Source organism: Erithacus rubecula (genome assembly GCF_903797595.1).
Source record: "Erithacus rubecula genome assembly, chromosome: 16".
Classification (NCBI taxonomy): domain Eukaryota; kingdom Metazoa; phylum Chordata; class Aves; order Passeriformes; family Muscicapidae; genus Erithacus; species Erithacus rubecula.
The window spans coordinates 12,506,002-12,533,175 of NC_136668.1; the positions used below are offsets into that span (position 1 = coordinate 12,506,002).

Consider the following 27,174-nt stretch of genomic DNA (forward strand, 5'->3'; position numbering starts at 1 on the left):
GCAGAGGGACAGAGGAGAGCACTGGGGAGGCAGTGTGACTGGGTGAATAAATGGCATTTCTCTTTGGAGATCACAACATCTTTATTTGGCTAAGAGTAGCCCTCCAGCCCAAGCTGCTGTTTCCATCTCCACCTCCTTGGCATGCCCAGGGTGTGCACTGCTGCTCCAGCATGGAAAGACTAATCCTTGTCTTCCTTCTCATCATCCTTGGCAATGCCTTGGTCCTGGGGCAGGGACAGAAAAAAAAAGGGACAGCATGTGAGAGGACTGTAGGGTGTCCCATGCCAGGGGTTTGGCAGCACCCACACTGGGGTTTGTAGGTGCAAACCCACAGGGCTGGGGTGCAAGGGGGAGCCCAGCATGGAGCTGGGGGTGAGGTTACCTCCTCCAAGTCACTGTCAGAGCTGCTGCTGCTCCTGCCCTCTTCTCCATCTCCCTGCTGGGGTAAAGAGAGAGGGACAAGCATAACTGGGAACCCTGACACCCTTTGCTGTTCAAGCCAGAGCTTCAAATCAGGGAGACTCCTGGTCCTGTGGGTATCTAGAGCCAGGCTTGGCACCACAGGTGCTGCTGTGGAACCACTTGTGACCATGGCACCACAGAGCCCTGCAGAGCCAAGAGCAAGGATTTCATGGTGTATGCAGTGCAGGCAGCATCACTGTCCATACCAGGCAGCATCCCATTTGGAGAGAAAAAGGAGGGAGAACTAACTAGGAATGACGGGAACAAAGAGCCACTGAGCTGTCTCAGTGGAAAAGCCATGGGCACTGTGATTTATAGGTTGTGGAAGCACAGCTCCATCTACTACAGGTGTGGGTTTGTCACAGCTCCATCTACGACAGGTGTGGGTTTGCCATGGGTCAGATGTGGCTTCCCTTTGCAACCAGGATGTAAAAGGTCCTGCAGAAAACTCCATCATTCCCCTACCTTTTCTTCTTCCTTCTTCCTCCTCTTCTGCTTCTCCTTCTCTTTTTCTCCTTCAGTCTTTTCCTTCTCCTTTTCTTCCTTCTCCTCTTTCTTGTCCTTCTCCTCTTTCTCCTTATCCTCCCGTCCAAACCCTACAGCAGGGCACAGAGGAAGGTTCATTGCATCCAGCACACACAAACCCTGCAGCTCCCCTGAGCCCACACCAAACACTCACATTTCAGGATGGTTGACATTTTACCAAAGCCAAAGAGCTCTGGGGCACGAGACAGTCACACCTACAGAACAGAGAGGACCTGAAGGAGCAACAAGAGATGGAGGAAGGTGAGTATTTCAGGGATGGAAACATTCAGTTTTCACAGAGGCACAGTGTAATTCCTGCCCTCAAAAACAGCAGGGAAGGAGATCAAACAGTCTGTGGACTGCACAAAAACCAAAAGGACCAGACCTTGTGCCCACCCAGGCAGCCCCCTCTGCCCAGGAAAGCAGCAAGTGGAGAGTGATGGAAGCAGACAAATGTGCAGGTGCAAATTATAGAAGTATTTCAAATTAAATGAGGAAGAAACAATAAAAAGAAGGTGTGGGGGGCTCCCCAGTAGAAAAGATACCTTCCCTGAGGGACAGGGTGAGATGGAGACAGCAGCAAGCAAAGAAGAAGCCAAGAGCAAGGGTAAGAAAACTCCCAAGCATTGATTAGGTGCCTGAAAGGTGACAGATGAAAAGAAAAGAAAGGAAGGAAACAGCTTGCTTTAAAAATAGGAGGCCCAAACAAAGCCTAAGAAATAGCCTGGGCAGGTCAAACACTCCCTCTCATACACAAACAGGACAGCAGGGATAAGGGGATCAGGTCCCTTCTGCTCACTGGGAAGAGCAGATCCACCCCTGCTGCAGCAGGTAATTAGGAAATAGTTTCTCTCACAGCCAGTGATGAAGGGAGGCAGAATATTAATGCTTCCTTTTAATAGTTTTAGCCACAAAATGACATCATCTGGTTGTTATTATTGGCCCTTTTGAAGGAGCCAGTTGCAGCTTCTGAGCCAATAGCATTGATTTGTATTTTCTAGGCAGGTTTTTAAACCCCCACGATGCTGCAGGGGAGCAGTGGGGTTTGGGATGGCATTGGGGAGAGGGAGTTTGGATGGGAAGGAAAGGAGTGTGGGAGGTGACTGATAGAAGATGTAATCAGTGCAAAGTTAAAATCTAATTAATAATGAACTGCAATCTAATTCATCTCCGTAATTAAGAAGTGCAGCTACTAATTGAAAATAATCACATTCTAATCTAAAATCATTAAAAATAATCAAACATTAACAAAAGAAAAGGCAGCCCTGGGAAGGGGTAGGAGATGCTCTGACCCCATGTCCTGCTCACCAAAGCTGCCCCATGGTGTGTCCAGCCCCCAGAACATGAGGGTGTCTGTGCCTGGTGCCTTCACTGCCAGAGGGAGCAGATAGGGAAGGCACAGGGGGGAACATCAAGCTTTGCACGAGGAGATGGGCAACCAGACCAAAGTCCAGCAGCCAGAGCTGGGAAGGGACAGCTCTGCCCCAACACATACCAAGAAATGTTCCTATGGGGGTTAAACCCCTTTAATTCCCCTCTGCACTGCCATCTCTGTCCTGGAGACCAACCCTGCTGATTTCCAAGAGAAGGGGTGGGCTCTGACAAGCTCCTGCTTTGGGGGTGCCCCAGCACTCTGTGCAGCCCCTGCTGTGGGTGCTGGCTCCTGATGGCTGCCAATGCTCAGCTTTTCCCATCCCAGCCTGGACCAGCAGATCTAGTTTTGCCTGTTCCTCTGGAGCCTCAGCTACCTCACATTTTGTGCAGGCAGGTTTGCCTGCCCCAGATGAGCTGGTTTCTTAAAGCCCAAGCAGACAAACCAGCAAAACCCAGCTGATGGTCTCCACAGACCAGCTGCAATTGTCCACAGCTGGATCAGAGCTCTGGCTAACAGAGCAAACCTGTGTATCCAGACCCTTCTAGATGAACCTGAATGGCCTTACCCACCCAGGCACAACAGGCTCACAGTGAGCCCACTCCCATCTCAGCCAGGGCTCTGAAGTCCTTCCCACAAAGCTCAGGCCCCCATTGCCATCCCCACATGGAGCAGGAGCAGTCCCAGGGATGCTCCTGCTGCACCCTCATCCACCCTGCTGCTCTCCTCTGCTTCTCCAGGCTCTAAAACACACAGGTGAGTCTGTAAATTCCCTGGATGGCATAAGAGAGGAAGGGAAGGACCTTACCTGAGCTGAAAAAGAAGTGATCTCCTCGATGGCTGGCTGGCAGCAGGGCTCTGGGTATTTGAGTGTTGTGGTCTCCTCCCCAGCCCCAGTTCTGGAGCAGAAAAACTGGCTCTGCCATCTGTCATGGACAGCACATGACACAGGAAACGTGACCAGTCCCACTGGTACCCACAAGAGGCATTATTGCCTCCAGCACGGGAGGCAGAAAGGCCTTTGGCAAGCGAGTCAGGGCAGCTCTGGAGGCTGCAGACACCCAAGAAACCAGGTCTGGGGGCAGGGAGAGCACTGGGGACTCAGTCTGGGAATGTGATATGGTCAGGACCTGCTGGAAGTACAGGAAAGGGGCTTTGGGGGATGCCTTCTACGGGTGGGAGGTCAGGCAGCTCCAGGCAAGGCTGGACCAGGCAGAGCTCAGCACTCCCAGCTCCTCCATGCTAGTCCTGGCTTTCACTCCAACATATCATTAAGTAAATACCTGTCAGCAGAGAGCAGTTACCAGCAGGTCTAAACACTTGCATAACGTGCCTTCCCTCTAATGCCATGCCCTCATTTCCAACAGCACCAGTACAGGATAATAAAAGTAACAATAGTGTCAGAAAGGGCTTGTGTATGCAGTTAATTTGTTTTCCCCACCTAATAAAGGGAATTAGCTCTCCCATAAGATTTGTCCTATTTAATGCCTTCAACTCTACAACAAAGTTGCTCCCACAATCATTTGACTTTCATTTATAGTAATTGCAGGATATGTGGAGCCCCCTCTGACAGAGTGAACCTAACTCTGGGTAATCCATGCAGGGAGCAAGCAGCACTAGAGAGTCACTTGTCCCAAAAACCTGGCTGTTTCTGCCCCAAGAGTCCCAGTGTAAGAGTCTCATTGGCAGGTTTAGGTCAGAAATGAGGGATGGGTTTTAATGTCCAGGGTGGATAAACCCTGGAGCAGCTCAGCCAAGCCAGTGGCAGAGTCCCTGTTGCTGCCCAGTTTACAATCAATAGCTCTGGTGCTCTCACACACAAATCACTCAGGGAACTCCTGCTGCCAGCACTTGGTCTTGGGACAAACACTGGCAGCAATCCCATCTGTGCCAGTGTGACACAGTCTCCAGGCCAGTGCAGCCAGGGAATTTGGTGATGAGCACATGGAGCACCCTGCAAACAGATGCAGGGAGGATGTTTGGTGTTGGGGCCACCACAGGCATCCAACCCATGCCTCTGAGCAGCTCCTGCCACCTCAGGAGGATCCTCCCCCACAAACACCAAACCCAAACTTATTTTTAACTGGTGACCACATTGCTCACTCCCTGCCAGCCCCAGCTGGGCTCTCAGTCCTCTGATGCCTGCAGCATCCTCCATTGAGAACAGCCCAGGGGACAGCCTGCCATTGCTCTCTGGACACAGGGACACAAAGCATCACCCACAGAACCAGGACCATCCTGACCAGCAGGCCAGGCTGCAGCCACCAGCAGCTTCCTGCAGCAGGACAGCAGAGTGGCAGCCAGGGACACTTCTAGGTCCCACCACAGACTGCACAGGCTCTGGTCTCACCCTGCAGCAGGCACAAAGCTGCCCTTGAAGGAGGGAAAGCAACCTGCCAGCACCCAAAGCACCAGTGCATGGTAGCCTCGAGCTGCTGTCACAGGAGACTCCCAGAAAACATGGATTAGCACAGCACAGGCCACTTCTGTCCTCTGTTTCTGTGCCAAGCAGCCTTTGACTACAGAACACCCATCTCTGCTTAGGTCTCATCATCACAGACCACTCTTTATTTTGGATTCAACGTACACACCTGGGAAGGAAATGCCAGAGTTCCTCCTCCTGCCGTGAGCTCCCCCATTCCTGCCTCTGAGTCAGACCTTTAATTTGTGCTGTGGGTGACCTGGGACAGGTGTCCCTTTAGTCAGGGCCACCAGTGGCAGCATAGCTGCTGCTCCTTCCAAACGAGAACAACTGCTCATCCTGCCAGAGGTTCTGCTGCTACTGGCCCTGCGTGTTTCAATAATGGAAAATGAGTCCCTGGGAAGGTGCTTGGCAAGGCCTGGGAGCACATCCTTGGGAAGCCCAAGCCTTTTTTATGGCTCAAACCTTTCCACAGCAGCTGCCAGGAAGCAGCTTTTACAGCTGCAACTAACAGAATCACTCCCAAGGAAAGAAAACAATCGTGGAAGCTTTTTTTTCCCCCTCCAAGTCACTGCCATCATCTTAGCTGACTCTTATCTATTCTCAGCTACCTCTCACCTCCCCAAACACTACCAGAAGTGTTCAAATTACTGTCAGCTCTCATTAGGTTCACACAGAAGGCAAGGCCAAGCAGGAAGACCTCCAGACAGTTGGATGCTGAATTCTGATGAATCCTTTGTGCAGAAAGATTTCAGCAACTGTGGGACTGTTTTTGTGTCTATCTATCGCAGTCTTTGCACTGGCACACAAATGAAGCTGGTGCACATTTGATTACTGGCTGCTGTAACAAAATCCAGGTGGGCATATGACTGAAGGAATTACTGTCTGCATGTTAAAAAAAAATCATCTCATTTCCTTTAATTATTAAACTACTCTACACTAAAGCACTGCAGGTCAGTAGAATTTATCTGCAAAAAAGCAGCTGCTGCTTCATAAAACACCATTACCTTTAATTCTTCTCTTCTGACATTCCTGCACATTTTGGCTCATTGGCAGGAGCAAAGCTGCCTTTCTGCAGACACAGGAACTGGGAGCTCATTTGTGGGAGTTCTCACTCACCAGCCTGGGTTCAGAGCACTGCTTCCTGCCATGAGAAAAATCCCAGCTGTCCTGGCCCCAGAACTGCACCCAGCTCTGCCCCAAAAAACACAATCAGGGCTGAGAAAAAACCCCACAGTTCTTTTATTTCATTTGTGTCCACTGCTACCTTGATAGCTTTTAACTGAAACAGTTGTCAAAACAAATCCTTTATTTAATAATGCTGTCAACCAAAAGAAGAAAAAAAATACAGATTTTATTGTAGTGCAGATTTTTTTACCCCAGACACACTCCTTTCAAGTCCAGTTTTAAGATGCCAAAAAAAGCTTTCTCTTTAGAGATCTGATCAGTCTAACCATGACTAAGGCAGGGTTTTTTCCATATATATAAAACCAGAGCATTAGCCAAAAGGTATTCTAATACAAAAAACACTTCTCTACTGCACAACCAGAGCAGAGGAATGTTCTAAGCCTTCAGAACAGCAGAGATGTGCAAGACCTGCTAAAACCCAGAGGATTTTCAAAAGGGGATTTAAGCATCATTGTTACCAATGAGCAAGTGCAGAGGCAGGTGTGACACTCAGTCACCTCTGATTAGCTATTATGGACTTCTTGAAATTCCATTTTAGTTGTGCATCTCTGCTCTTGTGATTCCAACAGAGGCTGCTGCCTCCCCATGGGCAGGCTCAAAAGATAAAGGAACAAAGCAGGGAACTTGCACAGCACAAAGAAACAGATACCATACATGGAGCAGCTTCTGAGGCAAATTAGAACTCCTACTAACAAAACCAAATTGCTGCCTCTCTCCCTACTTTAATACATACCTTCCAAGAAGGAGCATTGCATTATAGTGTTTTTCCACAGAAAGAAGACAACCAGTATGTGAGTCTGTGAACAGTCTGTGGCTGACATGTCAAGCTGCACTGAAAAAGGGGAATCCTCCTGCTGAATTCTCTCATTAAAGTGCCTAAACACGAATCAATCCCTTTTAGTCAGCTCTCATTTATTGCTATAAAGCCAAGTACCTGCACTCTCAGGGCCAGATCAGCATTTTCCCAGCTTGTGCTGAAGCAAGCAGAGTGTGAGAGAATGAGAAACAGCCCCCTGGTGAGAGTCCCTATCCCATATCCCTGAGTCAGTACAGACATCTTCAGGAAGCTGAGCTTCTCTTCAGCAACAACAGTTAGATCAGGAATCCTCTCTGCTCTATTCTGCCTAGTCTAGGAACTGCAAGGCTCATAATCACAAAAATTTGCCTTTTCTTGCACCTCCTATCCAATACTCCCCTCAACACGAATGCAGAGCTATCAGGAACCCAATTATCTCTGACTTAAAAATCACACCATGATTTTAGCTAACTCTAACTAGCCAGCTGCTACTCCTCTCTTCAGCACTGGAGAAGCTCTCTGGACTGTGAACACAAAGAGCTTGTTAACACATACAGCAGAGAGATTTCAGTGAAAAGACACAGACAGTCCATGAAACAGAGGAGCAATCTGCACTTTAAGTCTGTCACGTTGTCCAGCAGCCTGGACTATGCTAATCACATCTCTCAGTGTGCTGTAAGAGCTGTCATTGCCAGACTGCACTTAATCACCATTCTTGCAGCAGCAGTGAGCAGAGTTCATCTTTTTCCCTTTAATAAAAGCCATTACATCATTCTCCAGCATGGAAACTACGAAGTGGGAAGGTCAGAAAGTTCTTAATTAGAAGGATTTTTATTACTGTGATAGTTCTGTTCTAGCTTCAATAAGAGAGATCTGCAGTACAGGCAGCAAGAGCTGGAAGGCATCTTGGATATAGGAAGCACTGTTTGAAGCCTGTGAAAACAAAAATCAAAATACACACATGAATAGTTACACTACCAATCAGCTTTGCTCACCACATACTCATTTCAAACAGCATTGATCATTGCACAGAAAAAAACAGAAGCCTAGTGCTTGCTGGATTTTAAAGGCTTCATTCTAGAAATCAATTTTATGTCAAGTTTTTGAGGGGCTTTATGCCGGTAGGCAAAAAAAGTAAACGGTTTAAAGACTGCCAAACAAGGTCAGTTCCAATCCAAATGCAGGATACTGTTCTCAGTAAGAGAAGAAAAGTGTTTATTTCTAAGAGAAGCAGAGCATGCTGTGGCAGGAAGGAAGAACACATGAACACAAAACACCCCTTTCCTACCACAGAGCTACCTCAGAGCTCTGCAAGCTTGAGAACCAACTTAACAGTAAGGAAAGTGTTGGGATTCTTGCATGCTAATTTTTGTTGTTCTAAGGTTTAACTTTGGACAATTAAATTCTGAAATTAATCTGTCTCCTGATCCATCATAACTGTGAGCTGACACTCATTCCTCAATAAGTAACTCACGTCCTATGCAAATCTACAGACATTTATCAAAACTTTCAAGTTATTAAGGCAGGTAAGCACAATTTTAGACCATGGGTTAGAAAACTTGGCATGCATAAGGATCCTAAAGTGGCAAGAACCAGCACATCTATTTTTAAAGTATTAGCTTAAAGTTTTAACGTTAGCACAACTGACCTCCAAAAACACTCCAGTGATTAAGGGATTAAGCACATCTGCTTTCTCTTTGACCTGCAGAGATCAGACATATATTATCCTGATTGAAAATTTGATCACATTTCTTCAAGCAAGATAAAGCTAAACCCTCAGTAAGTTTAAAACCACCACTGCTCCCTTAACTAGAGGAGAGCTAAGCCACAAGCTTACCAGCCTTATAGCATGCAAATAAGAACAAAAGAACTGGAACGTGCCCAGCACAGGTTGGGTTCAAATACACATCACATCTTCAAATGAACTGGGGACAAGTGGAGAATCCAGAAATGATGATATCATCTCCAGGAACACCCAAGTACTTTGAAAAATCCATAAGAGGCTCCTAAATGTTATTTGCCTCTGTCTCCTTAGCACTGTGAGCATCAATTCCCACCCCCCACTCTGTGACAAGCTCCCGAAATCTCAGATGCCACAGTTTGAGGAAATCTGGCCTAAAAGATCAGTTCCCAAGTTAAAAACTGAATATGTAAACATGCAAAACCAAAAATCAGTTTCTGGCAAAGATCCCAAGGCTGTTATCAAATAACCACATCTCATTCCTAAGAACTGTGGTGTAACTCTTACCCCTACAGTCGTTAAGCATGTTGTGAACTCTTTAGAGAAAGCTGACAGTTCTTTACACAGCATGATTGTCAGTCTGTGGAACAAGACAGGGAAAACAATGAAGTAAACACAGTCCTCAAGATGAAATTTCTTCCAGCATTCCTCTAGAACATAAATGCCCTGTTTCTATGCTTGTTAAGTTAAATTAAACCAAAATTTATATAAACGGTGTATGAAGTTTCCCAAATAAAATAGAGAGGGGAAAGATGGGAAAATAAAAAATTAAAGCATATGATCTTAAAGAGCACACAGAGGACACATCCATTCCAGAAGGAACAGTACTAACTCACTTTTTTTACTGGCAAGTGTCATTTTCTGAATCAGAAAGTACTGCACATTTCAGAAACATGCCAAGTGTCTCCATGCAGTAATTCTGCCATCTCATGTACCAAGCACACTAAATGATTAACAAACAGGTAATCAGGAATCACTTTTGTACAACTGTTTTGTCATGTTTTCATCCTCTGCCTACTGATTAGGGCAAATATTCTTCTAGGCTACACAAAGCTTTCAAGAAGGGTTTCCTCTTTCTTATCAAGAAATGTCTTTAAGCTGGAGAGACAGCTGAGTTCTGTTGGAAGAGAATGATGTCACTTATCACAAATTTGCCCAATTCCCAAATATAAACACCTGTACTGAGTTCAAGAGCCCTGTACTGCATGGATTTCCAATGAATTATTAGACAGTTTAATCAGTAATTATATGCTATCCATTTACTGAGAGATGCACTCACTGTGAAAGAGACTTGGCTCTGTCTGTGGCTGTCACCTCCTCTTTCTGACCATAGAGAAACAAAGCTGCAGTTTTGTGAAACATTTCAATGGAGCAGGCTGTCAGTTCTGCCAGGCTTCTGATGGCAAATGCATGAATATCCTGCAAGAGTGACAAAAATTCTGCATACAACACAACAACTAGCAGCTTTTATTATTTAAAACAAGTCAATCACACAACATGCTATCACTGCCATTTCAGACCTCAGAACCCACACAAATAGAAGCCCATAAACTCTGTGAGTTACAACTACAACTCAGCAGCCAGATAAACACACACTGCAAGCAGATATTCTTTTCCTTGATTACTCAGTTACCTCCACTGATTTCTTAGCATCCTGGTCACCATCTCTGGATTCTACTTCTTGGTTTTCTTCACTTTCTTTTTCTTCTTTAGGAAGACTGCTGTTGAATTGTGCTATCCACTCATGAGCAGATGTCCTCACCTGTAGCAAGATGTGCCATGATATTTAATGACTGGATTGAAGCCCTCCTGCACAAGGCAATGGAACATTGGATCTCTCCAGAAGAAAGAAGCAGAATGATCCCAGTGCCTTCAGGATTTTGCAGAATTTTGGCTGCACTGATGTAGTTGAGGGCAGTTGTTTCTCTAGCACCAAGGGCTGGAGTTTACCAACAAGATCAAACTATCAGAGGTGCTTTGAAAACATGTCTGCAGAATGCTGCTGCCACTTGGTGGATCTGAAGGGTAGTGAAATAATGGCAAAAAAGATGCTTCTTCCTCATACCAGCTCCTGAACACAGTAAAACCAAGTGCTCTGTACCAAGAGGAGGCCTGAAGTTCATCACAGTAGGTTTTTTCACTGTAGTGGCCAAAGGCTCACATGATTCTGCCCCATATAGTTAAAAGCCCATCTCCTTTGCCTACCATTGCCAGAAGATCTAAAATATGGCTTGTTTTTGTGCATTTGATATTTTCACAAACAAAATAGGTGAAGAGAAGCCCTTCCTGTGAGGAAACTTAGAATATGGAAAATAACTCACCGTGATCACTTTGTCTGGTGTGGAGGAGATGTGCAGTTCTGAAAACAACTCTGTCACTTCTTTTGTGAACTCCTCATCTCCTAAAGGACAGGAAAGGTTAAAGAATCCACACAAAGGACAGATTCAGGAATAAGCAGCACTTCAATGCACAACTAGTTCTGCACAAGTCTGTCAACTGCTTCCTTTCTTTCTCTTTGAATCATCACCTGAGGCAAGAACACATCAAACCCACTCCTTTCAAACACCATTTCTAAGGTAAGTTCTGCAAAGGTGGAGACATCAGTGCCTGAAGGTTAGTTCTTGCTTTCTCAATTCTGGTTTTGTAGCTAAGGTAACTCTTTTTTTTTATTATTTTTTATTTTTTTACAGGCAGCCTTTTATAAGACACTAACTTGCACATCACCTTGGAGAATCTGAAATATCACTTAGAGCCTATGGTTCTCCTATTATATATGGCACAACAGATGTGAGATCCATTATGTGCAAATATAAAAGATACATTAAATGTTGAATGATAGCAAGTGCAGGTGTGTAAGCCCTCCCTGATGAGCATTTAGGTAAAAGCAATGCAAGAAATTTACATTTAAATCCATGTAATTCTCAAGAATCAGGGCTCTTGTGTGCAAAGGTACCTCTGAATCTTTTGCTCTGTGTGGCTAACTCTCATTTAAAAAACAAATAAAAAGGCTTTTTGCTCTCCCACACGTTGGACAACTGTTCAGTTTTCCCTTCCTGGTGAAGGAAACCCACTTTCTCTCTGAATTTCCATCTTGGCTCAGGGTCAGTTACATGAACTGCCCATGAGTCAAACAGCTCTAACCCTGCTCTGGCAAGAAATCATTCCTGCTACACAATTAGTTGCACAGCTTCTCAGAGATGAAGGGTGCTGCTACCTGTCATGCCCCTGGACAGAGGTGGCTTTAGGATTAAACATCCAGCTAAAGAATAACTTAAATTTGGCATCATGCCCATTGCTACTGATCAGGGCTGGCTGGTTCTGCACTGAGAACCAGCTTCTCTTATCAGAACCTGGGACTCTCTTACCCTTCTTTTCCTCCTCTTCTTCTTCAAAGAATTCAGGCAAAGAAAATGCTTCTTTGAGTTGTTCCATTTCCTCCTTAAGTGTGTCCAACTGCTCTCCAGAGAGGGTATTCAGAACTGCTTTCACCTGGTTAAGGGCAGCACAGCCAAAGAGAGAATCAATAAATCCATCCAACAGGATGGAAAATGCAGACCAAGGTAAAAACCAGTGTGTGTGAGGACAGTAACTTGTGAAAAGTTGGAGACCTGCAGGAACTGAGGCTGGCTGGGGTAAAGGGAATGGCTTTAAGAGCTGAGGGCAGGACAAACTGCTCCAAAAGGTAAACACCAGATCCTAATGAAAAGATCAAAGTGAAGTTCTGTAATCATTTTACAGCAAGGTCTGAGCACTTGATTTTACATGTATATACATACATTTCTAATCTTTTTTCCCCTGCTCAGCTGAACTCAAAATAGAAAGCAAAATGCTCAAGGCCATTACCTTTGATTCACTCTCTCTGGAAAGCATCTCTAAGGCCTCCAGATGCGAAAGACCCTGAAACTCATCAAACAGTAACCCATAATGGGCTTTCTTCTCAGTAGCCATGGTAACCTCGGTAGCTGTCTGCTGCTCTTCTTTCTCCTTTGCCTCTCGTAAGACCTGAAAAAGAAAAGCAGAGGCCTCGTGACAGTGCCAGGAGATAGAGAATACAGAAGGAGAAGGCTTCAGGCTCAATAGCAGAAATGGCTGCTTAATGACAGGACCACAAAAGAAGGGAGAAGAGATGAGAGAAACCAATGAGGTGCTGATAGAGAACTGCTGTACCTGAGATAATGTAGAGGTTCTGTTTATTAGGCCCTTTGTTTTTTTGAATCCAGGGTCTCCCTCAGCTATTACATCCATTGTCTTTTTCCCGATGAATTCCAAGGCATCCAGACCTCCACTAATAACACTTTTACCCTAGGAATCAGATTTGCATAAAGACAGCACATAAAACTTAGAGAAGATTACACACTGGAAGAAATTTAATTGGGAGGGTTTTAACAGCAATCTTATGCTGGGCAGTCACATAAAAACCAAATTGGTCCTTGTCACCCTAAGATTCAACCCTAATCATCCCAAAGAGAGCAGCAGGAGATGCAAAGAGCCACACCACATTATCACCCAATAGCTTATTACAGCACCCAGACAGCTGCAGCAATCTGATGAGAAATACAATTTTTTTAGTTTGTGAACAAGCTGGTTCTCAGCACATTACAGTATTCAGTTCTCATCCTTCCAATGAGAAAACACTAGACCTGTGGATTTTGACTGCTAACTTTTGTTTGAGCCTTAAAAGCAGAAACAGAAGCCAGCTTTCCATCTGCACAGCTCTTTCAGATTCCCAGGAAAATTGACAAGACAGCAGATCACAAAAGCAGTTTCTAAGGGTAATGGCTTCCTTTGAAGTGCATTTCTCATGGTCACAGGAGCAAGCTGATTTCCAAGCCAATTGGGCCAGTTTCACATATGTTTTTGAAGAGGAGAATGGATTTCATCTCTAATTCTGTGGAAATCAGTGGAAATACTGCAGGAATGAGTCTGACCCTGCATTTAGCTGACTACTCCAAAGGAAAGGCAGAGATGACAGAGCACAGAGGTGACATGCACAGAAATGCACGCTCTGCACAATCACTGTTGGGATTCTTTTGTTATGTACCAACATTCAATACAGAACTATCAAAATTCAAGACATCTTTCATATTAGGTGCCAGTTAGAAGCAAGGCCCAGGATAAGGGCTGTCTGAAGGTTGGAAGAGTTTTTCACCATTCATCCCACAAATGTCAAAATTAAGTTTCCTCTTACGACGTTTCGGATGAAAGGCCAAAAACCCAAAGCTCCCTTTTAAACTCATTTTCTCCTGCATTCCCAACTCACTCACTGTGCTTTGGACAGCAGTAGAGATGGTTGATAAAACTTCAAGAGCCCCAGCAATAGGGAAGGGGCTGCCATCATCAGCTGCATCAGCGTTGCTGGCAGAAGGATTCTCACTTCCTGCATTAGAAGGCACAAAATTAACTTCCTGATTTCAAAAAAACAAAAGATCCTGTCAGACACAGAGTGGAGAAAATCAACAGACACCAAATATCAGCTAGGAGCAAGCCTACAGTTCAGATTATTTTCCTCTCTGCTTTTCAGAGCTAACAGAACTAAGCAAGTGAGTATAATTTTAATGATTGTATTATCAGTCTCAAGGTGCAAGGTGCAGAGTAAGGTGATGTTATTTTGGGGCTGATTATGTTATGAAAAACATTCCAGGGTTGTTTTTATGCAGTGCAAAACTGACCTCTTGTAGCATCTTTAGACTCTGTTGAGATTTCAGTAGGACTGGGGATCCCAAGAGTTGTTTCTGCTTTTTCTATGACATTGGAAATACCTTGACCTAGAGAATACAAAAATCAGAACAGAAATAGGATTAGAGCTGCACATTCTTTTTTATTATTTCAGATTCCTTCAGTTCAAAACAATTTAACAAGCAATAAAACCTCCTTCTATCCACCTCACCTACCAATGTAATGAACCAAGGTTTCATCTTAGCTTTAAATAAAGCTATAAATATTGGAAGAATACTACTTTAAAATACCAGGTGAAAATTACACAATCACCTTAAAAACTTGAAAATAATTCTGTCTGGCATATCTCCTTAATCTCACTGTATCTTTTGGTACAAGCTTTTCCCATTACTTGAACAATTCCCTCGACATTTTTCCAATAACGGCCACTAAAAATCCCCTTCTCTAGAAACAAGTTCTAAAGCACCAGCTTGAGACACAAAACATGATTAAAATATTTATCAAATACCAGAAAGAGCCTTACCTACAGTAGCTACGGTAGCAGACGCAGTTGACAGAAGAGATTTCCCCCAGCTTCCCCAGTAGCCCCACCCTGTCTGAACTGCAGGAGGATCTGAGACCTTTCATGAAGAAAAACAGAAGACTGATGCAGCCATTGAGGTGAGGAAAGGAACACAAGCAGTCTGTGACATGTGATTTTTGTGCAGCTTTTTCATTTCGGAGAACAGCAATGTGAATTTTTAGAAAAGAGTGTGGCTTATGCTCAGAGCTCTCCTGTGCTCAAAGCCACAAAATGTGAAGTCACATTTTTCTGAGCAAGCACAGGAACCTACCTTGGGGGTTTCAGCTGCAGGCTTCTCTGTGGCAGCAGCCTGGCTGGGGGGCTTGGGTTCAGGTCTTTTCCGAGTCACAGGCACAGTCTCTGGTTCTCTCCCTTCACTGCTCTCAGAGCAGTCAAGTTCCTCTGTCTTCTCTTCATTTTCAGCTTTATAAGAGGCTTCATCTTTCACATTTCCACCACTGTCTTCCTCAGACATGACTGTAAATATCCGTAGAAAGCAAAGCAAATAAAATAATCACTCCCTCGCACTTTGACATCAGTTCAAGGGCATTACGTTGGCGTTTTAAATAATTAAACACAACAATGTTGCCACATGTGTGTACACCAAATTATTTCTGACTCAAAGAAATGTCATACTTGGAAGTTTAAAGTCCCACAGGGACACGTGGCTTTATCTAACTGACACACCCTCTCCATAGGAAAAAAAGCCAGCAGTTTGCTAACTCTGAAAAACAAATGAAGGTACAAAAGGGCCTCAGATAATTAAACCTATTACACGTTGCACCAAAATAAAAGTGAAAACAAATCGCTTGGGATAGCTGGTTTGAGGAGTGTAGGGGACAGCTGTCAGAGAGCTGAGCAGGCAGGGAAGCAGCGACTGGGTCACTTCTGTTCCTGGGGTGAGCAGTGCAGGGCATGAACACCCCACAGGGCTGCGATGAGCTGCAGCTGGCACATCCCAGAGAGGATCCCAGTGAGGATCCCAGTGAGCATCCCCAGCAGGGCGGATCGCGGGTGGGATGATGTGGGGGCTGTCACGCTGCTCTCGGGCCCTGCTGTCACCGCCCGGCCTCCTCCGGCAGTGCAGGGACCGGCAGGGCCAGGCCAGACCCGCAGGGCCCCCGACCACACCGCGGTGACAGTGTGTCCCCGGCTCACTGATGCGATGGGGACAGCTGTCCCCACAACTCCCACACCAACGGGGAGCGATGGAAAGCGAAGGAAGGAGACAGCTCCGGGTGCGGGCTGGGGACCGCCACCCCACCTGCCCAGGACCCTCCACAGCGACCCCGCTGTACCCTCCCCACCCCGCATCCCAGAGGCCTCCCCTGACCCAGGAGACCCCCAAAATCCCATAACCCGCACGGGGCTGCCCCATACGGCACCCCAAGTTCCCCGGAGCTCCCCGTGGGGCTCCTGCCGCACCAGATGCCCACAGCACAGCGCCCGGTGCCGCCTGCCCCGCAGCCGCGTCCCCCCGCGGGGCTCGCCGTGTCTCCCCGCACAGCCCCCGGCCCCGCGCCCCCCTCACCGCCGGCGCTCGGCGCGGCCCCCGCGGCTCCGGGCGGACCGAGAGCAGCGAGGCCGGCGCAGAGCGGCCCCGGCGCTGCCCCGGAAGCGGCCTCAGCTCGGGGAAGCGCGTCCGGGCGGCGGCGGCGGAGCTCTGGAACGGGCCGGGCCGGGAACCCTCGTCCCGGTGAGAGCGGCGGGACCGCCGGGTGCAACTGGCACGGTTGGGGTTGGGGGGCAGCGGCGGAAGGGGAGGCCGCGGGCCCATGTTCTGCTTCGCTATTTTGGTGTGGAAATAGGCGCAATAGGGACGGGTTTGGGGGGCAGCGGAGGTGGTGGGGGCCTCGAGGGGAAGCCGCATGAGGAGCGGTTGGGGTCACTGAGTGCGCTCAGGCTGGAGAACGGAGACTGAGGGCAGAGCTCGTCGGGGTCTGCAGCTCTTCCTGAGGGGCAGCTCCGAGCTCTGCTGTGTGTAACAGGGAAGGGCTGGAGCTGTGCCAGGCAGGATTAGGTTGGATTTTGGGAAAGGTTCTTCCCCCAGAGGCACTGCCCATGCCCCCCAGGGAATGGGCACGGCCCGAGGCTGCCGGAGCTCCGGGGGCCTTTGGACGGCGCTCCCGGGAGTGTTGGGGTGAGCTGAGCAGGGCCGGCAGTTGGACTGGCTGATCCTGGTGGTTTTCTTCCAACGCGGAATATCGGGTGTGTTTGTGTCTGGCATGACGTCGTGCCCCAGTGACACCCGCCCGTGGCCCGGTGCCCTCGGTGTGGCCGTGTCGTGTGTCCCTTGTCCCACTGACACCACCAGCCCGGCGGAACCGGCGCTTTTCCACAAGCGAACCTGGAGCATTCCGGGGCTCTGAGAACAGGGTAACTTTAAGTGCAACTTTGTGCCTGATGTTTTTTAGCTGACAGGGCAAGAAAAGCCTGTTTTGGTGCGCAGCCGGTGCCGTGTCGTGGCGAGTTACCCGTGACAGTGCCAGGCAGCCAAGGATGAGCACAGCAAGCACCGTGTCCTGCCAGGCAGCCAAAGGATCTGCACAGAAAACAGCAAATCCCACCGGCAGCCTCAGGCAGCGGGGCTGGCCCTGCTGTGCTGTGGATTTACCCTTTAGGATGGGTTTTGGGCTGTTGCTGCTGCCATTCCCCTGCAGAGCTGTTGGAATGGCTCTGGTCAAGGCCATGCTGTCTGTTCATAAACTTCCCAAGAGTTCCTGTCTGCAGGGCTCTGCCAGATGCGTCTCCCTGCTTTGACAGAGGGTCAGAGGGAGGTTGCAGATGGTATTTCTGCAAGACATCAGCAGCCTGTGCTCTGTCAGGTGTGTCTCAGTTTATTGCCTCACGTTACTCCAGGTATGAAGTGATGTTAAAAGCAGTGAATGTAAAACCATATAACTTGCAACCTCTCGGGCCCCAATTTTGCAGTGCCATATAAATGTATGTAATTTTAAGTACTATCAGTGCTTCCACTGACCTCGGTGGGACTACTTAGAGTGCTCTAAGTTAGACACAAATACACTTCTTCAGGGTAGGAGCCAAGGATGACTCATACAAGCACATGCATCACAGATTTTTATCTTTCCAGTGCTATTTGTTGTTACAACTTATGGTTTAATAAAGGTTAAATGTGTTGAGCTCAGCTTCAGGTTCAGTTGTAAAATAGCCAGTTTCTATTCTGGCACATTTCATCTTGATTGAGCTTAACACTTTGTTGAAGAATTGGGATGTTGGCACTGATCACGCTTTATCCTTTTTGGGTCCTTTATCAGCTCCAGCAGCTGTTTTGCATAAGTGCAATGGATGAAGAATATGGATTTTGCAAATCATTTTATTGTTCCCAGCACTCGGCAGTGAGAGATCATTGTCTGCTTAGCAATAATGGCTTTTCCAAAAGACAAACAATTTCTAATAAATCAGACCTCGAAGAATTTAATAGTAAAATTAAATGACCCATCACCAATGGTTTATGCATTATGCAGGCTCGGTGCAAGTATAGTGGAGAGCATATGCAATTACTGAAGATAATTATTCTTATGAGGGAAAATGTTGCTGAGTATTTCTTGTGTTAAATAAATGAGTGAGAGTCCTAATGTCATTTAGGAGAAACGTCACAGACGCTTGGAAGCCTTAACAATTCAAATTTAATAATTTAAAATGACAATAGCACAGGCAAAGTACAAGAGGCTCTGGGATTATTCTCTAATAAATCTAAAGTATCAGTTGGGAGATTATTGTTTTAGAAGACTGGAAGTTATTATGTGCCTGTGATTCTAGGGTGAAGATGAGGATTTGTGTTTGCTGCAGAACTGTTGTCAGTTTTAACTGAATCAGGCCCTGTGAAGTCAAGTCTGATGGATGCAAAAGTGCATTTTTAGCTGAAGGCAGCTGGGTCATGGGTGATGTCAGCTGGCACCACAGCACCTCACTTGCCACCACAAGCTGTGACAGACCTTTCAAGCAACCCAAATGTCAGTGGTCCACAAACCACTGCCAGTCCACAGCCCGTGTGTGTGTGTGTGTCTGCATAAGGTTTTCAAAGCAAGCAGGTCAGTGTCTGCAGCTCTTTGCAGGCTCTGAAACACTCTGAAAATACCGGGAGTCTAAAAATGGAAGTTTAAAACCCTCAAACAGAAGAATAGTTGTTGATCAAGAGCAGCTGTAGTAATTTATATTTTTTCAGACCTGTGCTGTTGCTGTGGATGCTCTTCTTCAGAGGCAGCAGGACCCAGTAACACCTTCCCTAAAGTGTAGCTGTTGAAAAACAGGAATGAAAGAGGCTTTGGTAATGATTTTAACTGTTTAGCTGTGGGAAAGTAGCTTCTCCAACACAATGGTATAATTGAGTTCTCTGCACTAGTCTCAAATGAAAGGATGAGAGGGGTGATAGAAAACAGAGTGGGGCCAATGATTAAAAAAAAAAAGAAAAAGGAGAAGGCAGATGAAGGGATTGCTGTTTACAGAGAAACAAGTAGGGAGCCTGTTTTCCAGTTTCTCTTGCAGGATTCAATGAGTGGGTTGGTTAGTCAAGCTTGAAGGAGAGTTGGACAGAGCTGTCTTCTTTGCCTTCTTTGTTAAACTGGTCTTGGCAATAGCCACAGCAGAAATGGAAATGGGTCAGATAACACATTTCTCATCAGATGTCAAGTCTGGAATCTGATTTGACCTTCCACAAATTAACTTTCACTGAAAAAATTCCCAGTCTGGATAGCATCAGCAGAATTCCCCCTTTTGAATATGCTTAGTTTGTGTCTGATGAAAGACAATTACCAGAAATCACCTGGTTTTATGTGTGTTACATTGCTTTTCAGAAGTGCTTTAGATAGTGTTAATTGGTAATTCTAGAAGGATGAAAAGTGTCTACATTATTTATTAAGTAAATGGGTCCCTTTGTGTTATTTATGAAATTCCCTTCCAGTAGCATCTGTTACTTGTAGAAGAAAAGATGATAAATTTGAAGTCACACAGTCAGTGGTATGAAGTGAGATATTTTTTAGGATAACATTTGAGCTTGTAGCTTCTGTACTTTGTAAATGGGGTTTTAAGGCTCTGGAGCAGTCTAGATGGAATCATAACTTCAGGGAACACATATTGGATTAGAATTTTTTTTTTTTAAGGCTTCCAGGAAAATTGATTACAGATTGTCTCTTATCAGTGTCATCTCATTTTGTTACAAGTTGGTTCTATTCTGGCTTGTGTGGAAAAGACAGAAAATTAAAGGCTGTATCCTAATGTCTTAAAATATCTTTTGCACATTAATTTGAAGAGTATCTATCCCTTAACAAAACAATTTTTCACATTGCTATGAAGTTTGGGTAGAGAAGACAATGAAGAATATGCAACTGCTGAGATGAAATGGCATAAACTAAAGGATTTTCCACAGGAGCTCATTGTAAAACAGGCAAGAATAATAGGAAGTTGACTTAGAAAATGCAACAGCAACAAGAGATACTGCAAAAAAAAAGGAAATATGTGTGGATATCAGTGTCCTGATGTTCAGAAAGGGACCTTCTCTTCTGGCTGTAAATAACAACCAGGAGACTTTTCCCAAGTAATTAAATCATATTATATAGTATTTGACATCTAATACCAATTGTACCCCTAAAATAAAGTAAGTTGATATGAATGCTAAAAATCAGGTGTGTGTGTGTGTGTGCTTTGGTTTTTCTCTGGATGGTAAATGAAAGACTCACTTTAGAGAGCCAGGGCTTAAAAGCACTTTGATATTGGTGGAGAGGGAGGCAGAAATTATATCCTCTTTCTCTCTTTTCTTCCTCTATTAAGAAAGCACTTTTTCTCTGGTAACAAATGCAGAATCCACTTTTAAAGATAATTGTGCATTTCGAGTAGTCTGAACAATTTGTTCTTTTTGCAAAACCTTTTTCCCCTTAATGATTATTGTTCCAGAGATTATTTATTTGGTTGGGAAGATGAACATCTAGTGGACTGGAAGTTGTGCTAATGCCTTCTTACCCTCATTTTGTTACTGTATTCTGAGCAAAGCTCTGATTTGGAACCTCTCAACTGACAGTTTGTATTATGCTAATCGAAATCTGTTTACTGGAAATTAAATTTGAATACATGGTAACTTTGCTGTCATCAATAAACTTATTGCTTTTTTTTTTTTTCCCTGTTTTACTTCCAGTTTCCACTTCAAATATTGATGGTCCTGAAAGTGCATTTGGATCCCAGACATTTTCCATCACAGAACAAATCAAGAGCTCCTCTCCTATCTCAGAGCAATACAGACAGCTTAATATCATATGACCTCATTTCTCCAAATTAAATGAAAGAAGAATTTTCACTAGCTTTCCATGAAGCTCAGCTATTGCCTGTTAATTTTGACTGTTAGTGCTGATCTGTCAGTTGGATTCACAGTGGAAAATGTAGCTTTGAACAGGACAGTTGCTTTTGAGTCTTTCAATGCATCACTTCATGCAGTGCCTCAAGCTTTAATAAGTTCTCCAGCACACCATGATATCATAGCCAAAGAGGGGACCAGTATTTTAATTGAATGTAAACTGAACATCAGCCAGTATGAACATATCCTTTGGTATAACTCCAGAGGACACCTGCTTGAACAGAAGGATGAAGGTGAGTTTTCCTGCTGTTTTCTATCCCCTTTTAAATAGTATTGAAAGCCCCTGGGACTTTATTATAATTTTCTCCTCCTATCCTCCCATTTTTACAATTGGGAGATAAGGAGAAAGCAAAACAAAGTCCTTTGCCCTCAAAAATGTTGCTTGGAATTACACTTGAGTACTTCTGTTCCAGCCCATCCATCCTGCTTTGGTGCCCCTCAGAATGACTTTGTTCAGGAGTCATCCCATCAGTCCATACAGAAAAAATGAATCTTCATCATTTGACTGATAGTTTTATTTATTATTGCTCTGGTTTCAATTATATTTTTTGAAATGCATTAATTAAACACAATTCTCTACAGCTTGTGACCTTTTAAGCTGGCAGTTGGTGCTTTAATTTTGTTACAGGATATGTTTTGAAACATAATTGCTACATTTATTTTTTGGTTTATGCACCAGTGAGACTGTGGAAAGTAACACAATATGTAGTGGCCAACAATAGAATTCATGCTATTTAACTATTTTGAACTGGAGGGGAATATATTTTCCTAGCCATTGGCTCTTATAGTTTTATCTCTGCAGTTTTTAATTTAAAAAATGTTTTAGAGATGCATGTGTTTTTGTCTATTAGTATTAATGAAGGTCGTTGAACTAATTGATAGGATCTTGTTGGAGGCCATCTTTCTGCCTTAAGTATTCAGTAACCTTTTTGTAGTTATAATGCCATCTGGAGATTAGTTCAAAGTAGAGTAATTAGAAGAATAAGTTATGAAAACAGTTCAAAGCAGAGTAATTAGAAGAAATGAGTTATGAAAACAGTTTTCCCTCTAAGTTATAAATGCACAGCAAATGCTGTATAAAACTTCTTGTATTGATTTCTTTTTACTTGGGTTTTGCATGTCAGCACTGCATGCTCAGCAGAAAAGCATCTCCAGAAAATTCCGGGTTCATTTGCCAACAGAGCCATTTACAGACTGATCTTTTTCATGGGTCACTTGACTTTTGACTCTGAACATATGGAAAATTAGACTTTATAGAGGACAGTCTTTTAACATAGGGTGAGAAGCCCTAGTTAAGAATTAGGATCCCTGTCAGAAAGAACCAGCAGGCCAGAAGCACACTGGAAAGTGCAGATGAGAGAAGAAAGTAAAAGTAGTGTAGCAAGCATGCAGAATAATTTACCATTAAGCAGTAGGATGGGTAAGTGGGTTATGGCTGTCTGTGTCAAGCATGAAAAGGACATTTTAGTCACTTCAGTCCTTGGATTACTGCTACTATGTTAGAAGTGGACTGCTCACTGCCAGGCTTTGACTCCTGTTGATGTTTACCCTGGGATTTTTGTTTCATGAGCTCTGTTTATTTCTAACCCCTCTGCAGGCGACCGTTGGCGGATTGCTGATAACTCCCTCAACATCACAAAGGTCAGCTTTGCTGACCGGGGCCGCTACACGTGTGCAGGCATTAACCACAACAAGACCTTGTACTACACAGTCACCCTGAGGGTTGTGTTCACCTCAGGGGACATGAGCATCTACTACATGATTGTGTGCCTCGTTGCCTTTGCCATCACCCTGATTTTGAACATCACCCGCCTGTGCATGATGAGCAGCCACCTCCGCAAAACGGAGAAGGCCATCAACGAGTTCTTCCGGACGGAGGGGGCTGAGAAGCTGCAGAAAGCTTTCGAGATAGCCAAGCGCATCCCCATCATCACATCTGCCAAAACGCTGGAGCTGGCCAAAGTCACTCAGTTTAAGACCATGGAGTTCGCTCGGTACATCGAGGAGCTGGCCAGGAGCATCCCCCTGCCGCCGCTGATCCTCAACTGCAGGGCGTTCATGGAGGAGATCTTCGAGGCCGTGCGGGTGGAGGAGCCCGAGGAGGCGGGCGGGGAGGAGAAGCCGCCCCCCGGCCGCGGGGCGCAGGCCGCGCTGTTCCCCGGCCGCGCCCCCGTGAAGCGCAGCCGCTCCCCGGCCGGCGACTCGGACGACGGTTCCCTGGGCGAGCAGGGCCAGGAGATCGCCGTGCAGGTGTCGGTGCACCCGCCGGGCCGCGCCCGCGCCATCGACACCGTGTCCCACGGCAGCTGCCACTCGGTGCCTGCGGAGGAGGGCGCCTGCTGAGCCTGGCCGCCCACCGGCCGCTGAGGGAAGGGCTGAGCCAGGGGTGCTGTGAGAAAAGGCTCTGCGGACGAGCTGCCTCAGTCCCACGTGCACAAGAGTTTTCCAGATTGCTGGTTCTGAAGTGCGTGTTTTCTGTCAGGGTTGATTTAACAGAAAAGGCCCTTTGGAATATTGTGCCGGGGCTTTTCTTTCTGAAGCGGGCTTGCTATATTTAAAATAGTTACAAACCATGAATTCTTTGTCCTTGGCTCCTTGGTAGCTTTTGATACTTCAGATCTGTGGGAGAAGTGACCGAGCTGAGCAGTACACCTTGCAATAAGAACTTTTCCTTTGTGAGCTCCTTCTTTCTCCACAAAGTTGAGCTGAAAATCCTTTGAGTCAGTGTTGTTGTCCCGATGAATTGAGTTCTGTGCTCTTTTTGAGTTGCCTCTTGGTGTGTGTAGCCCATCAGAACCACGGTGAGCTTGAACAAATCCAGATTGTGTCATGTGCTTCTGTGTTGCTATCAAAATGTACTGTACTTAGGAAAAGAATAGTGCCAGGATCTGCTGCTGGATTAAATGAATTGTTGTAGTTTCAAAGCAGCTTAGAGAACAACCAGGAGGTTTCAGTTTTCTGTGCATCTGCAGGAAACTTGTGTGTATTCTAAAAGCTTGTTGCTTAAACTTGGTGCTGATTGCCAAAGCGCCTTACCCTGGTCCTGTCCCACAGAATGGAGCAGTGCAGCACTGCTGGCACTGCCTGGCTTTTCATTTTGCTGACTTCACTCACTATAGAAAATCCAAAGTTTTATATCGTGTTTGACGTTGTGGTGAGAAAAGGATGACAGTAATCACGTAGTGGCAAAGCTAATAAATGAATTTATCAGCTACAGACAGGTGTCTCAGGCACATCTTCCTGAATAGCATTATAATAAAGCAGGTGAAAAGTGGTGACACTGAGTGGCTCTGCTCTGACTGGTCCTGTCAGAAGGCAGTGGCAGAGAGAGTGAGGGGCTGGCTGAGCTGTTTGCAGGAGGGGAGTGACACAGAGCCCAGCCTCGTGTGCTGCAGAGGTGGCAGAAGGGAGAGCTGCAGCTGCTGACACATGTACCCACACAAGTGCTTCACCAAGGATCTCCCACCTGCTTTCCTCAGCTGTAGAGACCCAGCCCCCAGGAATCAGAGTGCAGGCAAGAATCTACTTTCTTCTTCCACTCTTTGGTGCTGTTTTGGTTTTTTTTTTCTCCTTAACATTTGTAAGTTATATCACTTAAATAGCATTTTATATCCTGTTGAGATTTAGTAGATGTAAAGCTTGTAAGCACTCCACATATTAATTTCTTACAACTACTGGAAGCATATTGCCATATAATTTTAACAACTTGGCAACAGAAGCGCCATTTAATTTCACACAACTCTTTTTTCTTTCCTTATTATTACAGAAATGTCAGTTGAATAAGTGATTCTGGAGGGCTGCTCAGGATTCTTGAGAGGATTTGACATTACATTTACATGAGGAGAGGTGGAAAACAAGCAGGCACAGTGGTAATAGCAGGGTGGGGCTGTGGTAATACACACTCAGAATGAAGGGGCTGAAGGAATTATAGTTACCATATCAGAGAGAGGGAAATGATAGCATCTCTTACCATTTTAAACTACCTTCTGGAGAAATTCCTGCAGTCAGCCACCAGTTAAATCACCCTAGTTGCCTTTGGCCTGTCAGGTAAGAGTGGTGTTAGTCAGGAAGGAAATTACTGGCCTTTATTACAGTAACATTCCCACCAGCTTGGTGCCATTTCCAAGACTGTAGCAAACTGACTGCTTCAGGGGAATAAAACCTTCTGAACACACTTTGAGTAGCTGCCTCAACAGTGTTTTCATTTTTTGCTTCCATAGTTTGATGGCACTTTATGTCCAGGTGAAAAGTCTGTATAGTTTTGTGTAACCTGTCTGGTTTCTTTTAATTCTTTTGAGGTTATCAGTGTTAAAAGATACTCTGTGGATAAATATCTATTTCTCTTGGAAGAAGGAAGCTGCTGGCTTCAGTTCTGTGCTACAATTGGTTCTGCAGGTTTGTTGCACGTGTGAGAGGAGATTTGAGAGTTTGCACCCTTTAGGATGCAAGAGGTAAAGGCTACAAGAGAGAAGGATCTGTTTCAATCTCCTTTGTGCCACAGACCATCAGAATGTAGAGTGTACCTGCACCTGCCTTATTTCCCTGTAAACAGCTCTCCTTGCTTCTCTGGAACTGTTACATGTAACATGATGTGTTACCCCTAAAACACACACAGTGAGAGATGCCACTACAAAATCTAAACTATTTAATTGCTTCCTAAAAGCAGTTATGATTGACAGATGTCACATCAGAAGTGGCAGCTTACAGGCAGCAGAATGACACTGGAAGTGTCAGATGGGTGTCAGGAGAGCAGTTTCAAGACTGATTTGATCTCTTTTTTGATTTTCATCCTTTATTTACGTAGCTCCAAGTTCTTACTGAGCACAGTTACCTGGTGTCTTCATACATCCTATTGCTGGTTGAGAGGAAGGAGTGCCCATGCATGAAGACCCTCAGAAATGCAATTGCAGTGTCAATTGCAGGATAACAAAGCTGAGAGTTTTCCTGAATGACTACAGTATTTTGTTCCTTAAATGAATTTCATTCCTGGGAAGGAGGATGTTTTGTAAGGATTTCAGTATATCAGGAATACCTTCTTAGTGTAGGAACTGATGCTACTCCCACTGAATTCAATTAGAGAGGATTTGGAGCTCTCTGCATTTGACAGGATTTTTATGCATGTGAAAGCAAGGACGATGGTGATGTTAAATGGTAAAAGTGATTTCCTGGGAATGAAATTTGACACCAGTTTCCAAACAACTTGTGAACTATTCTTGTTACCCTGAGAGTAAATGTGTGCACTTAATGTCTTTGTTGAATCTAATTGAACATTAACATTGAAAGTGTTTCTCTCTTAACTTTTTGTAGGATGAGGAGAATCTACAGTTGTTTCCTTGCTTTAAATTAAAGTCTCTGACAATCACAAGGCTGTTCTAACACTTCTTTGTGACTTACTTCAAAAAATACAAAATCTACTTGTTATCCAAGAGTACCTAAAACTAACTTTGTAGTGATTATTTGTATTACCTGGATTGTAATGTAACTGTTTAATGTAACCACCTAGGATTTCATACTTTCATAAAATGAATTGGTAGATTTGCAAAATAAATTGAAAAGAAAAACCTTGTTCTGCTGGAATTTTCTGTTCTACAAGTGAGGAGTGCCTGTCTCTCCAGGGTTATGCAACAGCTGTATTGAGCTCAGCAGAATGTTGTTAATCAGCCTGACAGAGGTTATTGGAATATTCAGTCATCTGAAGGACCTTTCCTGCTATGACATCTTTGGATCTGTCTTTTCTTTTTTTGTCTCAAAGTCTTCAGCAGCTAATTGTTCCCATCTGCCTATACAAACATGTACAGACCTGAAATGGTTTCAGGAAAGCCCTTGTTTACTTCTTTATTTCACATTGTGTGTGTGACCTTCAACCACGAACCTGTTTTACTTGTTCATACCTTTTTCACATGCTGGTACTATTCTATATTGTAAGCACCTTTCTCTTTGTAACTCCTCACCACAAACACCAAAAATCCACCTTGCTGAAAAGCCTTCTGTAGTAGCTTCCATGGGGGTGAATAAGAGAAGAATTCACCCACATTGCTTTTAAAGAAGAGTCTGTGGTTGCCAGTC

General features: G+C 45.0%; 2 protein-coding genes and 1 long non-coding RNA gene across 8 annotated transcripts; 1 reads left to right on the forward strand and 2 right to left on the reverse strand.

The window, feature by feature from the left end:
• Positions 1-59: 59 nt before the first annotated feature.
• LOC306808836 lies at positions 60-3,997 on the reverse strand. 2 transcript variants are annotated; one of them, XR_013776114.1, is made up of 5 exons: positions 3,168-3,997; positions 1,142-1,220; positions 928-1,058; positions 383-439; positions 60-224 (listed from the first exon to the last, which is right to left on the reverse strand). It is a non-coding gene; the product is annotated as an uncharacterized lncRNA (long non-coding RNA). The 2 variants fall into 2 exon arrangements; XR_013776115.1 differs by having other exon boundaries at positions 928-1,220.
• Positions 3,998-6,000: 2,003 nt separating this feature from the next.
• On the reverse strand, positions 6,001-17,072 carry FAM114A2 (family with sequence similarity 114 member A2). Of its 2 annotated transcripts, XM_079319836.1 has the most exons (15): positions 16,944-17,072; positions 16,170-16,439; positions 15,016-15,221; positions 14,706-14,802; positions 14,176-14,271; positions 13,771-13,883; positions 12,674-12,808; positions 12,350-12,508; positions 11,872-11,995; positions 10,828-10,907; positions 10,140-10,268; positions 9,786-9,925; positions 9,014-9,086; positions 8,414-8,467; positions 6,001-7,698 (listed from the first exon to the last, which is right to left on the reverse strand). In XM_079319836.1, exons 1-15 carry the CDS (start codon positions 16,969-16,971, stop codon positions 7,600-7,602), a joined length of 1,803 nt encoding a protein of 600 aa, XP_079175962.1. In that variant the 5' UTR covers positions 16,972-17,072; the 3' UTR covers positions 6,001-7,599. The 2 variants fall into 2 exon arrangements, with proteins under 2 accessions (XP_079175962.1, XP_079175963.1); XM_079319837.1 differs by lacking the exon at positions 16,944-17,072 and having other exon boundaries at positions 16,276-16,421.
• Positions 16,311-26,674, forward strand: MFAP3 (microfibril associated protein 3). Of its 4 annotated transcripts, none has more exons than XM_079319838.1 (3): positions 16,311-16,440; positions 20,893-21,341; positions 22,706-26,674. In XM_079319838.1, the coding sequence occupies exons 2-3, from the start codon at positions 21,062-21,064 to the stop codon at positions 23,449-23,451; spliced, it is 1,026 nt and encodes a 341-aa protein (XP_079175964.1). In that variant the 5' UTR covers positions 16,311-16,440; positions 20,893-21,061; the 3' UTR covers positions 23,452-26,674. The 4 variants fall into 4 exon arrangements, with proteins under 4 accessions (XP_079175964.1, XP_079175965.1, XP_079175967.1 ...); XM_079319839.1 differs by lacking the exon at positions 16,311-16,440 and adding an exon at positions 16,991-17,120; XM_079319841.1 differs by lacking the exon at positions 16,311-16,440 and adding an exon at positions 17,155-17,603.
• The last annotated feature ends 500 nt before the right edge of the window (positions 26,675-27,174 follow it).

Excerpts from the sequence above, each read along its gene's own strand:
- FAM114A2 (XM_079319836.1), bottom strand. The coding sequence starts at position 16,971 with ATGCCAGACACAAACACACCCGATATTC. Across the intron at positions 12,809-13,770 it reads CTACTGCTGTCCAAAGCACA|GGTAAAAGTGTTATTAGTGG; the intron begins GTGAGTGAGTTG and ends TCTGATTCCTAG. Across the intron at positions 7,699-8,413 it reads TCACTGGAGTGTTTTTGGAG|GCTTCAAACAGTGCTTCCTA; the intron begins GTCAGTTGTGCT and ends TTGTTTTCACAG.
- MFAP3 (XM_079319838.1), top strand. The coding sequence starts at position 21,062 with ATGAAGCTCAGCTATTGCCTGTTAATTTTGACTGTTAGTGCTGATCTG. Across the intron at positions 21,342-22,705 it reads GCTTGAACAGAAGGATGAAG|GCGACCGTTGGCGGATTGCT; the intron begins GTGAGTTTTCCT and ends ACCCCTCTGCAG.